This window comes from Pseudochaenichthys georgianus, chromosome 17 (assembly GCF_902827115.2).
Source record: "Pseudochaenichthys georgianus chromosome 17, fPseGeo1.2, whole genome shotgun sequence".
Taxonomy (NCBI): Eukaryota; Metazoa; Chordata; class Actinopteri; order Perciformes; family Channichthyidae; genus Pseudochaenichthys; species Pseudochaenichthys georgianus.
The window spans coordinates 22,152,522-22,166,403 of NC_047519.1; the positions used below are offsets into that span (position 1 = coordinate 22,152,522).

Below are 13,882 nucleotides of genomic sequence, written 5' to 3' on the forward strand. Positions count from 1 at the left end.
TGCTAAGCTAACGTTAGCTGATGTCGGTATGCTGGGCTGGTGTAATGTGTAGGCTACTATTAATCACTGCTGTGTGTAATGTCAATTTGCAGAAAATGAAGAGAAAGTCAACAGACATCTCTTCTTATTTTAAGAAGAAGATGAGTAAAGGAGAGACAGAGCTGGCAGGGGAGCAGCAGCATAGGGCTATAGTGAGGAGATGGCCATACATGAGAATAGTAGGCTACATGTGGAACTCTATTTTGTAAAAGTGAAACTAAAACCTAGTACAGTTTTATTAATGTGATTGTGACCTTTTTAATCATTTAAGTCTTCTACACACTTTAGGTCTGCAGCTCCTTCAAAATGAAACGAGAATCTATGCAGTTTTTCCTCTTCTGTGTTCTGAGGTTATGAGCCGACCATTAGTCAAGTTTGTTTTCATAATGTTCTGTATGCTAATTTAAAAAAAAGGGTAACCAGTTTGTTTATAAAGTATAAATATACATTTTCAAAACAAATGGAATACAAGCTATATGTATTACTCTCACCACAGTGGCCTAATCTAAAAAAATAGAAATATGTCTCGTCACCTATTTTCTGTCTAATACTGTTTTGTATCATTTATATAGTAAATGTTTTGAATTAGCTATAAAGGTCAATAATAGATGGTGTTTTTGTGTTCAATCACAGTATTTATTTACCATTTTATACCCCTTGTGTTTTTGGGTCCTGTTGAAATAAAATAGTCATGTTTTAAAACTTGATTTAATAAAGTCATGTCAATCATCTTTGATCCCAGTGTGACACAAACAGCTTTGTTCAGTCTAAAACAATTTATAACCTAGAGACATAATATAACTGAAGAACATGTTGTGTTGCTGTTGTGTATTGTATGTGTTGAGAATGCTGAACATTTGGTGCCTTACAATAAAGGAACTTATTTTAATTAAGCTGTATTTGTCTTTTTAAAAGGAAAGAACAACTAGCATATATAAAGAACAAAACAATAAATCACCTAACACATGTATTCATAACACAAAACAAGGTTATTTTAAATGTTGTTTGAAGTAAAATGTTAACTATCCGTACTATATTCACTTCAGATGAATAGTATCAGAAAATGTAAAATAAGAAAACAAAGTATATCAGTAGGTGATTCTCTTTGCCATTGTTTTCATCTAGTCTATACTTTTACAACAATTACATTCTTGGTTTTGGTGGGCCACCCCACGATTTTCAGTGGCCCCATTTGGCCACCCCTATGAACAATTGCTGGAGGCGCCACACTTGCAGTGTCACATACTGTATGCAGAAGTATTATTTTAAGCAACACATTAAGTTGACGAAACACTCGAGTCAAATGTAATTAAAGTCAGATCCACTCGTGTCTTAGACGGGGCAGTGATATCATAAACCTGTTAATGTTGTACACATTAAAACACTTGTTCTTTTACCAGCTGTATTCACCTTGCAGGTGCAGCTATGTGGCTTTTATCCTGGATAAAGTGTTTAAGTCATGGATGTTTAAAGTTTAACGTTTTCATATTTGTCTAATTATAGTTGACTTTTCATTCAGGAAGTATGACACGCTGCACAGTCAGTACGCTTGTCCATGTATGTGATTGGTCGAATGCCCCAAATACCACCCATTTCATGTGAATGTGCACCTAACTAGAGGACACGGCTGGCTTTTGGATTAGGCCAACCGGCTAACTCAAACATATCCAGGTTAGGTTGAACCATCTTCGTAGTATGTGTGCAACTCGATTTTGACATAAAAGCAACTGGAGACTTCTAGAATTGTGTGAGTAACATTCTGTTTTTAGACTTCTCTGTTTCAGTGTGTGTACTCTGTATCAATGCTCTGTAGTTGATCTGACTGAAATTGTGATTTTAAATCTCAAAACCGCTACAGTATCTGTCAGGCAGAAACTTGGGACAGGTAATTTGACTGAAAACCTTAAAACTCAACTAACTGATAGGGTTAACTTTGATTTAAACATTTGTAGAATACTAAGAGCTTTATTGAGTAGGTGTAACTGTATTAAGGGTTAAACTCATAACTTTATAACTTAGGGTTTAATGTAATTGACTTAAAAGACAATAACAAGTCAGGAGGAAGCCAGTCTCGGTTTCCTTTTGAGGGCCACCAGCTGCAGAGAGTTAACTAATTAAAGGGACGTGGCCCCACAGCTGTGAGAACTCAGCAATCAGGTGTCCATTTTAGGTAGCACTTTCCTGGAGCGCCAGCTTCAGTGTCAGACAGGCTAAGACATTAGAGTCCTGCGGGAGTAAGACTGGCAAATACCTTAGAGACCTGCAGGAGTCACGAGGGAGGCAAAGAGGAGGCAAACCCTACTTTGATTGAGCTAAGTATCGCTGGTGTTTTATTTGGTTGTTTAGCCCCTCATGCTATAATCATGTGTATTTTCTCCATTCCTGTTTATGTGTCTTCTCGCAATTATCACTGGCCCCGTGTATCTCGTAATCGATATAACCGGCCTGCTCTCGTCTATCCCACATGCTCCACTGAGATCCAACATCTAGTTTCAGGCGGCCTGTGGAACTGCCAGTCAGCTGTTCCTAAGGCTGACTTCATCTCTGGCTATGCTTCCCTGCAGTCTCTGGATTTCCTTGCTCTCACTGAGACGTGGATTACTCCATCCAACACATCCACCCCAGCAGCTCTCTCCACAGCATATTCCTTCTCCCATACACCCAGACCCACTGGCAGAGGAGGTGGCACTGGTCTCCTCTCTCTCCCAAATGGAGCTTTTCCCTCTTCACGCTACCTAACTTCACTCCTTCCACCTTTGAATTCCATGCCGTCACAGTAACCCATCCTATAAAATTAACCATTGTTGTTCTCTACCGTCCACCAGGCGCCTTGGGGGACTTCTTGGAGGAACTAGATCATCTCCTCTCACACATCCCTGAAACTGGTCCTCCCGCTGTACTTCTCGGAGACTTCAACCTCCAAACAGGGAAGATAGACGAACTAACATCTCTGTTAACCGCCTTTGCTTTCTCACTGTCTCCATCCCCACCAACTCATAAAGCTGGCAATGTCCTTGATCTCATATTCTCAAGGAACTGCACTACTTCTAACCTCTCTGTAAACCCACTCCACACATCCGATCACTTCTTCATTTCATTCTCTCTACCCCTTTCCAAACATAACAAACCAATCTCTTCTCATCCTGCACCTGTCCGCCGTAACCTTCATTCCCTCTCCCCCTCTACCTTTGCCTCATCGGTGCTCTCAGCCCTCCCTTCCTCTGACTCGTTCCAATTGCTGCCTCCAAACTCTGCTGCAGAAACTCTCCTCTCTACTCTCTCATCCTCTCTGGACTCTCTCTGTCCTCTCACATCTCGGCAGGCTCGTCAGTCCCCTCCTGCTCCCTGGCTAAATGATGCACTGCGTGCTAATAGAACCGTCCTTCCGGCAGCAGAGCGGAAATGGTGAAAATCCAAACACCGTGACGACCTCCTAACCTATCAGGCTCTCCTCTCCTCTTTCTCTGCTTCAATCTCTCAGGCAAAAAGCACTTTCTTTCAAGATAAGATCCAATCTTCCTATTCCAATCCCAAAAAACTATTTTCCATCTTCTCCTCCCTCCTGGACCCCCCCAAAGCCCCTTCCCCCTCCTCCCTTCTGTCAAGGGACTTTGTTAACCACTTTGAAAAAAAGGTTGATGATATTCGCTCTTCTTTTTCTGACTCACCTCTACTCACCGCTGGGCCACCAGACCCTCCTTTCACCCGCACACTGACCTCCTTTTCCCCTGTCTCTCCAAGTGAGGTTCTTACCCTCATTACCTCTGCCCGCCCTACCACCTGTCCTCTGGACCCTATCCCTTCAAACCTCCTTCAGACTATCGCTCCTGATATTCTACGGTTTCTCACCCATTTCATCAACACTTCTCTAACTTCTGGTCACTTTCCAAACAGTCTCAAGGAGGCAAGAGTAAACCCTCTCCTAAAGAAACCCACTCTCAACCCGTCAGATGTTATAAACTACAGGCCTGTCTCTCTCCTCCCGTTCCTGTCTAAAACACTTGCACGCGCTGTCTTTAAACAACTCTCCTGTTATCTCCATCAGAACAACATTCTGGATCCGCACCAGTCTGGTTTCAAGGCAGGTCACTCCACAGAAACTGCCCTCCTTGCTGTCACTGAGGAACTGCACACTGCTAAAGCAGCCTCCCTCTCCTCTGTCATCATCCTGTTAGACCTGTCTGCTGCATTCAACACGGTGAATCATCAGATCCTCCTTCGCACTCTCCAAGAACTTGGAGTTTCAGGCTCTGCACTTTCCCTCCTCACCTCATACCTCAAAGACCGCACCTACAGGGTTACTTGGAGAGGGTCCGAGTCCGACCCTTGTCAATTAACTACAGGGGTCCCACAGGGCTCTGTTCTTGGTCCCCTCCTCTTCTCCTTGTACACAAACTCGCTCGGATCAGTCATTAGACCGCATGTTTTTCATACCACTGCTACGCTGACGACACCCAATTAATTCTGTCCTTTCCCTGCTCAGAGACCCAGGTCGTCGCACGCATCTCTGCTTGTCTAGCTGACATCTCTCAGTGGATGTCTGATCATCACCTCAAGCTCAACCTTGACAAGACTGAACTGCTTTTTCCTTCCGGGAAAAGATTGTCCCACTCTTGACCTGACTATCAACATTGGCACCTCTGTTGTTTCCCCGAGTCAGACTGCAAGGACTCTGGGTGTGACCCTAGATAATAACCTGTCCTTCACTGCAAACATCGCTGCTACAACCCGCTGCTGCAGATACACGCTTTACAACATCAGGAGGATGCGTCCCCAGCTGACCCAGAAAGCGACGCAGGTTCTGGTCCAGGCTCTCGTCATCTCACGCCTAGACTACTGCAACTCCCTCCTGGCTGGTCTACCTGCATGTGCCATCCAACCTCTGCAGCTCATCCAGAATGCAGCTGCTCGCCTGGTCTTCAACCTTCCTAAATTCTCCCACACCACGCCGCCCCTCCGCTGCCTTCACTGGCTTCCGATAACTGCTAGAATCCACTTCAAGACAATGGTACTTGCGTACCATGCTGCGACTGGATCTGGCCCTTCCTACATCCAGGACATGGTTAAACTGTACACCCCAGCACGTGCTCTCCGCTCTGCATCAACCAAACGGCTCGCTGCACCATCGCTGCGAAGGGGACCCAAGTTCCCATCAGCAAAAACACGTGGGTTTGCTATCCTGGCTCCAAAATGGTGGAATGAGCTCCCCATTGACATCAGGACAGCAGATAGCTTACACACCTTCCGGCGCAGACTGAAAACTCATCTCTTTCGACTCCACTTTGAGCGATAGAACTATTAACAAAGCACTTATATACTAATAAAGGACTGGCTTATCTAAAGCCAGTTGAGTAGCACTTGAAATGTTTTTGCTCTATGAAGCCTGATGTACTTATATGATTCTTTTTTCTTCAAGTTTGTATTTTGTTGGTCGAACGCACTTATTGTAAGTCGCTTTGGATAAAAGCGTCAGCTAAATGCAATGTAATGTAATGTAGCACATGCCTCTGCTTTATGAGTCTACCACAACAAAACCATGCAATCAGAGAATACCGCAAGGATGTTAAAGGTCCCATGCCATGGCCATTTCTACTGATCATAATTCCAGTGTTGAGGTGTACTAGAATAGATTTATATTGTGCAATTTTCACAACTCACATTGGTTTCTCATACAGCATCTCTGTGTATTCACTCTCTGTCCTAAACGGCTTGTTGGAGCTCCATACAGAAACTGGTTAATCAGTCCATGCAGAAAATAATTAGGCATGTTGTATTATAAGAGCTATGCAACTGCAATGAAAACTAATACAAATATGGCAGACAATAGCAAATGTCATTTTGATCCATCTAATGTAGAAAGGATGACAATGAACACCAGGAGCAGGTGTTTAGAGGAAGTGTGAAGAGAGCCCATGGCTTGATATCAAATGGTTAGATGTGCTGCAGTAAGAGCAGCCCAGTGGACAGACAACTGTGTCCCTCTGCTGTTGAGTTATTGTACCATTTACTGATGACTCACAGCAGAGACAGAGATAAGGCCCTGTAGCCAGGATGTCTGACTTATCACCATCCATCTTCCTAAGTGGAAGGAGTTTTTTCCCCCTCTCTAGTTCCGGCAGTCAGTCAGGCATGTGTTAAAGGGAACATATTATGCAAAATCCACTTGTTCATGTCTTTTATACATAAACATGTGTCCCCTCTGTGTAAAGAGATTCTGAAAGTTTCAGGAAAATAGATTCTCTCTCCTTTTGTCCCGATCCATTTATATAAAAACCTGTCTGAAAATGAGCTGATAAGATTTTGGCCATAACGATTGTTTGGCTTGTGTAACCATTAGCCAATAACCAACCAAGGTAACACCCCCCACCTTATCACCTGAATCTCCTGCTAGAGCACCATTATGTTCTTGTTAACCAAATATCTCTGAGGGGCTCCTTATTTTCATCTAAAGTAACAGACACAGAATCAGCACTTTTGAAACGGGGCTGAAACAGAGGGGATTATGGGATGCAATGCACGATCTGTTTGGTATTTCAAGCCAAACACTTCAGAGACATGTTTTGTATATATCTGAGACCTATAATATATTGATGAAAAACAGTATAACAGGGGACCTTTAATGATTGTCTTGGACATCCAGTTTTAGACAAACATGACTGAGAGCAAATGGAGTTAAGTGTTTTGTTACCACAGAAGGGCCATAAAGCTGAGGCTGAGTGTCCGGTGCTACATGGCTCTTAACTACATAATGATAATAAATAACACATTTTGGTCGCACAATTCTTTTAAAACAAGGGAGTTCAGCATTGTTTTATTTTGATCCAAACGGCAGTAATGTCGGGTTTCCAGTGTACAATTAGTGTAGCCATAATATGTATTTTTTTAGAAGAAAAAAACAAGAATTAAGATGGTGTGCTTCAGTTAAAAGTGATGGAAAACAGGGACAGGGGAACAACCAGGACTGTAGCTCATGTATTGTTTCTGTGAATGTGGAGATTTTAACAAACTGAGGAAGAGATTATGTTCTAATTGTTTTGTATTGTTTTATTTGACTACTGTTGTCAAAAACTTAGTTACAATGAAGGAATTAGTGTTTATTTGTTGATTGTTTTGAAACAGAAGACAGTTTACACCAACAATCTATATATGTTAAATTAATATAACACATGCGGAAAAAAGTGCTTGCTAGTCAAAATAAATAAGAAATGTATACTCATCCTGGCTACTGTCCTTGCAGACACCTATTTGTTTGTTGTGTAGGACTTGAGAAAACAGTAAATATGAATATTAAACCAAATCCATTAGAGAAATTTGAAAAATGTACAGTTGGTGATGTCTTCAAGAAACTGTGGTCTGGCCAAGTCTCTGGTGCGGGTGCAGCAGCTGCATTAAAGTTTTAGAGATCTCCCTGTACCTCAGCCCATACAGGTATGGAGCAAACGCCCTGGGCAGCAACATAAAAACAGACATATTGACAGTGCTGATCCACACACGAACATCCTGACTTATGGCTTTCTCCTGGAAAAGGAAGAGCTCCAGGGTGAAAACAAAGCCAGGGGCAAAGTAGAGCAGGAGCAGAACCCCGTGAGCTAGCAGCGTGACCCGGGCCCTGGAGAAGCGGCTGTGCCAAATACCATGCGTCCTTGTTACCATGTAGAGCTGAATGTAGCACACGAAAATAAGTAAAGCACAGATGAGTGCAGCTACAAAAAAGTAGATGTGGACCCCCTCCAAGTTATTGACCTGAAAAAAGCCGAGGGAGATGAGGGCCAGACAAAAAGCCACCTCATGGGGATTCCCCTTCTCCATCTCCATCATGATCAGCAGGGTGAAAGGGTACAGAGCCGCCAGCACCCACACGCCCACCAGTATGCGGTGGGTGCGGGCAGGTGGAAGAACATCATGATAACGGAGAGGCCAGCGAACTGCAACGTAGGTGTCGACCACCATGAGGGTGACGGTGAGGATGGCACAGCAGTAGGTGGTGACAGTGATGGCTGTGACCAGCTCACAAACCAGCCAGGGGATTGGAACTCTCACAGCGTTACAGATGATGGTGGCCATGTTGAGGATGAGGTAGAGTATGTCTGCTGTCAGGGTGTTGGCCACCAGCAGGTAACGTGTCTCCCGACGCAAGGCTCGAGACAGGAAAATGCATGACACAAGAACAGGGTTGGCTAGCAAGGTGGCAACAGTGATCACTGTGGTGGGGATGAAAAAGTACTCTAGGTGCCACTGCCGCAGACTCTCCAACCATTCCTGTGTGAGGTTGGAAATGATCAATGCTGACGCCATTATCTTTTGATAGATCCAGGCACAGATGCTGTGTGTGGGGGGGGGGTGTGTTGACTACTTCCTCCAGCAACTTTCTGGTGATGAAAAGAACCAAAAATAATATCAATGTTCAGGCAGTATAGTATAGGTAGTATAGAGACTATTCTATGTAAGGTTATCATTGTATGCACTACTATTAGTGGTTCACCAGATTAAGGAGTGTAAAAACTCTAATTTATGAACTTTGATCTTAAAATAATGTATTTTATTGCGTGGAAAGAGCCATCTTGTTGTATTGCTGTTGTGTTAACGCGTGCACTGCTTTGCATTAGGAACATGAGAAGCCATCATTCTAACATGAGGACACAGTAACAGACTGCCCATTCACTTTTATGTTGCGAAAACAATTGCAAATGTTGTCAACAATTCTCTCTGTGGAAAAAGAACTTTGAAAAATTACTACGTTTACTTTAGAAAAATATACGTAAAAAAAAATCATCCTGTTGTCTAAATCATCAGCTTTGTCACTTGTACAATCTTAACGACTAAAACAGTCAACTTGCCTTTTGTTACTATGAAGAGATGGATCACTCAATAACACTGGGCCGATCTTTATTTACTTGTATATACCATGTCTTTCCTTTTTTGGCCCAAAGTCGTACGTAGTTAAATACACACAAAATCATATTTTTTAACAATATAATCATAACCGTACCACTGCCATCCCTTGAGATAAAACAGAAATTCACTTGTTCAGACACACACATCAACAAATTATTGATTGAGTAAAGGTACGTTTTCCTACCTGATTTCCAGACCAGAAAAACCTCTCGGTGTTGCACATCCATTGGGCTTCGTACTTCTATAAATCAATAGATGCTTTGTATGACTCCTCTCACCCGCTGGCCTTATCTGCTCCACTCTGTTTACTCTTAGATAATACAAGGATGGAGAAAGCGAAAACCACTTGGCAGTCACATAGTAACAGGGTGGAGCTTTCATACTGTTAGCTGCCCCTCATGCTGGCACATTATCAGGGATTTCTACCTCGGATGTTTCATATCTGATATAGCTTAATATGATTTGAGAACCAAGTAGATTATATTTTTAAGATTCACATTAAGCATCAAGGCAATTAAGCCTGAACAATTGCTTTGTGGGGCCACTTAAGAAACGAATATATGATTGAAAATGTTCACACACAAGAGTTGTAACTATTTTTAACAGTCTCGTCTTTCAGCCCTAACCTCACACTGCCACCATCTTATTTTGCAGTTTGGGGCCCCTGAGATAAACCCAACACAAATCCAACTTTAAGTTGCAGGGTTCAGTGGTGGGTACATTCAAAAGAGAACAAACTATGTAACAATAACCACAACATTGTTTCCATGTGTGTTTTAGATTAGAATTTTCTATAGTACCTAATTACAAACCCGAAGTCATCAACCTGATAAAAGGAAACATTTTATTGGTTCATGTATCATCAGATATATAATTTCTCTATTCATCTAACTTCCTCTTTAAATGGGTTTTCCCCCTCCCACAGTGTTCTGTCATCTCTTTCTTCTCTTCCTGTATGCACTTTTCCCGCTAGTCTCCTCATCATCTTCTTCATCCTCCTCGTCTTCTTCTTCATCATCATCACTACCAGCTTCAATGCTCCCCTGCAGCTGCTCCTCCTCCTGCCATTCTCTCGCCATCAGTCTCTGAAACACCTCGTACTCCTCTGCTGAACCGTTGGCAACATCCGTGAGGAAAGTGTCCAGGTCAATTTTGAGGATGCTGTCCAGTTTGGAGTTGATGATCGTGGTCTGTCCCTTCTTGTCGGGGGTTTGATACAGGCCCCTGCGCTCCAGAAAACAGTGTCGACAGCACACCTCCTCCAGAGTGTAACGGAACAACCTGGACTTCACCATGTCCGCCTGTTTGACCCCCATTCGGTAGTAGACATACTGTGGAGAGATGAGTTGATACATGCTGTTAAAAACAACAAACAGCTGTTATAAGGGGCGGCAGTGGCTCAGTCTTTATATGTATCTACAGTATGTATATGTATTCAGACCTACTGTGTATAGGTTGTGTCCTGTGCATGTGTGTGTATTGTAGTGTGTACATTGTACTCAAATCAAAAGAGGAACAAGTAACTCAACAAACATATGGCTATTTGGCATAAATCCGATTATTTGCGGCTAAATTAGGTTTTGATTCCTTATATTATAGTTGTGTTTTGTTTCTATTTTCTTGAGACTTAATATGAAAGCACAACATAAGCTTTGATTTCATTCTGTAAAGACAGCGAATTCACAAACCACTTTAATAACATTGAGATTCATTCACAGCCACTGTTGCCCAGGAGATGTGGAGTTTAATTATGACCACCAGAGGGAGTACTTGAGTGTGCTGTTGATGGACACTATTGTCCCAGAATGCATTAAATGGATGAGCTATCTCGCAGCTGGCAAACAAAATAGAATTTATGGATGATGATGAAAAATCTACAGGAACATGTTGTAAACATTTTTAAAATAGGAAATATTTGGGGTGAAAATGTTTTTCGTTTGTAAAATGTAAATGAGCGACTAACATCTGTCACGGTATTTCCTGTTGGGGCATAACAATAAAATATGTAGATGTATTCTATACTGTAGGCTACTAAGAGGAAAAGTAAATAGTCCACACAGCGGGTGTTTCTCAATCTCGAGTAAAGCTGCTCCAGAGCCACTATTTCATCGAGTGCTGCTGAAGGACTGTTCCAATGTCCAGCATACTTGGAATTCTACTGAGCCCGGCGTGCTTCGTTTGGAGACATTTCGAGGCTGCACCATGTGTAGACTCCGGTCTTAAAATCCCCACAATGCTTTGTGCACGGACCAATTTCCCCAAATCTGTGGCGTAAAATATAAGGCGGGACCTCTCATATGATGCACACCTACACACTTGCTAGCCTGTTCCACTCTTTGTTTTCCGAATGCCAGGAAGTATTCTTGCCTCGCTTCTGAAGCAAGTGACTCGGAAGACATGTGCTACCAAGCAAGCGTACTCGAGATTGAGAAACACCCAGCATGTCATTATTGTCTAGTTTGAATTATACAATCTGTGTGAACAAGGGTATTGTCAATACATTGGCTGTTTACTATTGTACCTGTTGCCTGTCTCTATACATATTGATTTAAATGTGTCTTACAATTTATGTTCTGTTTTTATCAGAGTGAATGCGGATGTAACAGTCACTCGATTATAAGGCCCATCATAATTTGTGCAGAGCCAATGGTTATGTCTTCAAATTCTGTTTTGCCCATAAATACTGACCTGAAACTTGTACTCCAGCTGCTCCTTGTCTTCCAGTATTACGGCAGGACTATCTCTCAGGATGTCTGTGACCTGCTGGGAAGTAAACTGGCACTTCTCCCTGAGGAACAGCACCATATGTGTTACTGTCTTCACAGGCACAGTCAGGATCTGGGGAAAATGGGAGACCACTCTCTGAAGACTGCCTAATGGGAAATAAGGAAAAGTAGATGTTTGATTATCTTTCAAAAGCCCCCAATATGACGCAAGTCAACCTAAAGCAATTCTTCAACAATGTTAGGACAAAAAAGATCATGATCTCACCTTCAACTAAACCTAGTTTCCGCATGTTTCCTATGCGCTGCTGAAGCTGCAATTCGTTGATAGTGTAAAGTTCAGGGCATTTCTCCAGAATTTTCAGCACACTGGAAGGATTGAGGCCCAAGACGAACATAGCTGTGAGAGTGGACAGAGCGTGTTTGGAAGCACTTGTTCCTCTGAGTTTGGAGGTGGCATCGTATATCTGCTCTGCCTGGGAGTCTGTGAATCCCATATCAACCAGAGAGGGGAGGGACAGCTCTGTGACCGGCTGCCTGGACAGAGGATGGGGCTCATGGGTGTGTTGTGTTGACTGGAGAGTCCCCTGGCTGATGGAGGAACACAACAATCTGCCCCCACCGCACAGAGGCTGGAGCTGGCATCTCCCAAACTGAAGTGGGCCGAATACAGAGTGGGTGGCATTCCTCAAAGTCCACCGAAGAACCTGTAGAAAATAAAACCATGATTATAAGTTCAAGTTTACTGTTATGTACACTAAAACGTAGTTGTATTTAAATACAATGAAATTAAATGCATCTGGTTGGGCCCTCACACACACTATACGCTGTTACGGTATGTCCGTTTTATTTCTTGTAGTAGAATTATGATGAATAGTCCGAACAGAATAATAACCCCTGTTATTGCTGTAGAGAAGATACGTAAACAGAGTATATGCTAATAAACAGGCTGCTGTCATTAGCATACGTTAGCAAACATGAAGGTTATAGCGGACATGTGTGGACTTTCAGTGCTGTCTTCCACATGGTTTATCAATGCGGCTAATTGTGTAAAAGCTTCACAAAGTAACAATATTATTTTAAGTTGCTTTAATAGAAGAATTGGGATTTGAAGCTGATTTACCTGACTCGCAGCAAATCGGGTACCCATGCTTGTCCGTCGTTTGTAAACGTCCGTCTTTAAACCTGAACAGAGGGTGGAAGACAAAGGTTCCGCTGTACTCTGCTTGCCTGTAAATTACCGAATACATTGGGAATCAGTCTTTGAATCCTTTTCTATTTAAACGAACGCTGACCATTAACGATTTTACCAGAAAAAATATCCAACATGTTAATACCGATGTGTTTTTAAACATGATATTTCCAATAGCATTGTAGTAATACAATGTTGCATTGGTTTTAAGTCATTAGAGCTCATGATATGGAATATTAAACTATTCTGAAATTATTAAAAAAATTATTACAAATATCCTAAAATCCAATAGAAATAAGTGTGTCTTATTTGTCTAATTATATCTGATATATATATATATATTTGGAAACACTGGGTCAGATGACATTGAAGCAATTGAAAACTTTTTTTATATAGAATATATATTTTATTTAAATGGTAATTTATTGATGATCCCCAAGTGAAACCCTGGGGTTAAGAGCAAGGGCTCGTGAGCTTACCATACTTTATCTACCGACAGCCTTGATGCAGAGACAAAGGGCAAGCCCAGCATTTGAGCTTAAGGAGACATAAAGCATTTGATATCAGTCTCTTCTCCTAAGTCCTTTTGAATTCTCCTATCCACTATCCCTTAACCCCGTGACGTTTCACTCAGAGGTCAAGGAATAGGAGATAGGGTTAGCATTTAGGAGCTGATTTTTGGATTATCGGAACGCAACCCTGGATATCTGCAGTTAGAAGCAGTCAGGCAAAGCCATCTGGTACTCCAATATTATAAATTGAATACAAACGGCTGTACAAAGAAATTCAAATAGGTTATCATTATTATGTGGGTTTTTCCTTGTACGATGAAAGGGTCTAAGGACAGGGTGTCGTATTGTCATACTGATATTCTGTACAAACTGTGAAGACCACTGAGACAAATGTAACATTTGTGATATTGGGCTATATAAATAAACATTAATTGATTGATTATCAGTGTTAGCATGACAGAAATGAATTAAACATTCTACAATTCTGATCAACAGACGAGCCTTTAATTATTTAAAAAGGA

General features: G+C 42.0%; 2 protein-coding genes across 2 annotated transcripts; both read right to left on the minus strand.

Moving 5' to 3' along the window:
• Positions 1-6,897: 6,897 nt before the first annotated feature.
• On the minus strand, positions 6,898-9,680 carry LOC117461732 (probable G-protein coupled receptor 148). Its single transcript, XM_034103617.2, has 2 exons — positions 9,119-9,680; positions 6,898-8,408 (listed from the first exon to the last, which is right to left on the minus strand). The coding sequence occupies exon 2, from the start codon at positions 8,332-8,334 to the stop codon at positions 7,378-7,380; it is 957 nt and encodes a 318-aa protein (XP_033959508.1). The 5' UTR covers positions 8,335-8,408; positions 9,119-9,680; the 3' UTR covers positions 6,898-7,377.
• A 77-nt stretch (positions 9,681-9,757) lies between these two features.
• On the minus strand, positions 9,758-12,892 carry mterf4 (mitochondrial transcription termination factor 4). The gene is made up of 4 exons (XM_034103616.2): positions 12,781-12,892; positions 11,926-12,364; positions 11,623-11,807; positions 9,758-10,265 (listed from the first exon to the last, which is right to left on the minus strand). The coding sequence occupies exons 1-4, from the start codon at positions 12,805-12,807 to the stop codon at positions 9,867-9,869; spliced, it is 1,050 nt and encodes a 349-aa protein (XP_033959507.1). The 5' UTR covers positions 12,808-12,892; the 3' UTR covers positions 9,758-9,866.
• Between the last annotated feature and the right edge of the window lie 990 nt (positions 12,893-13,882).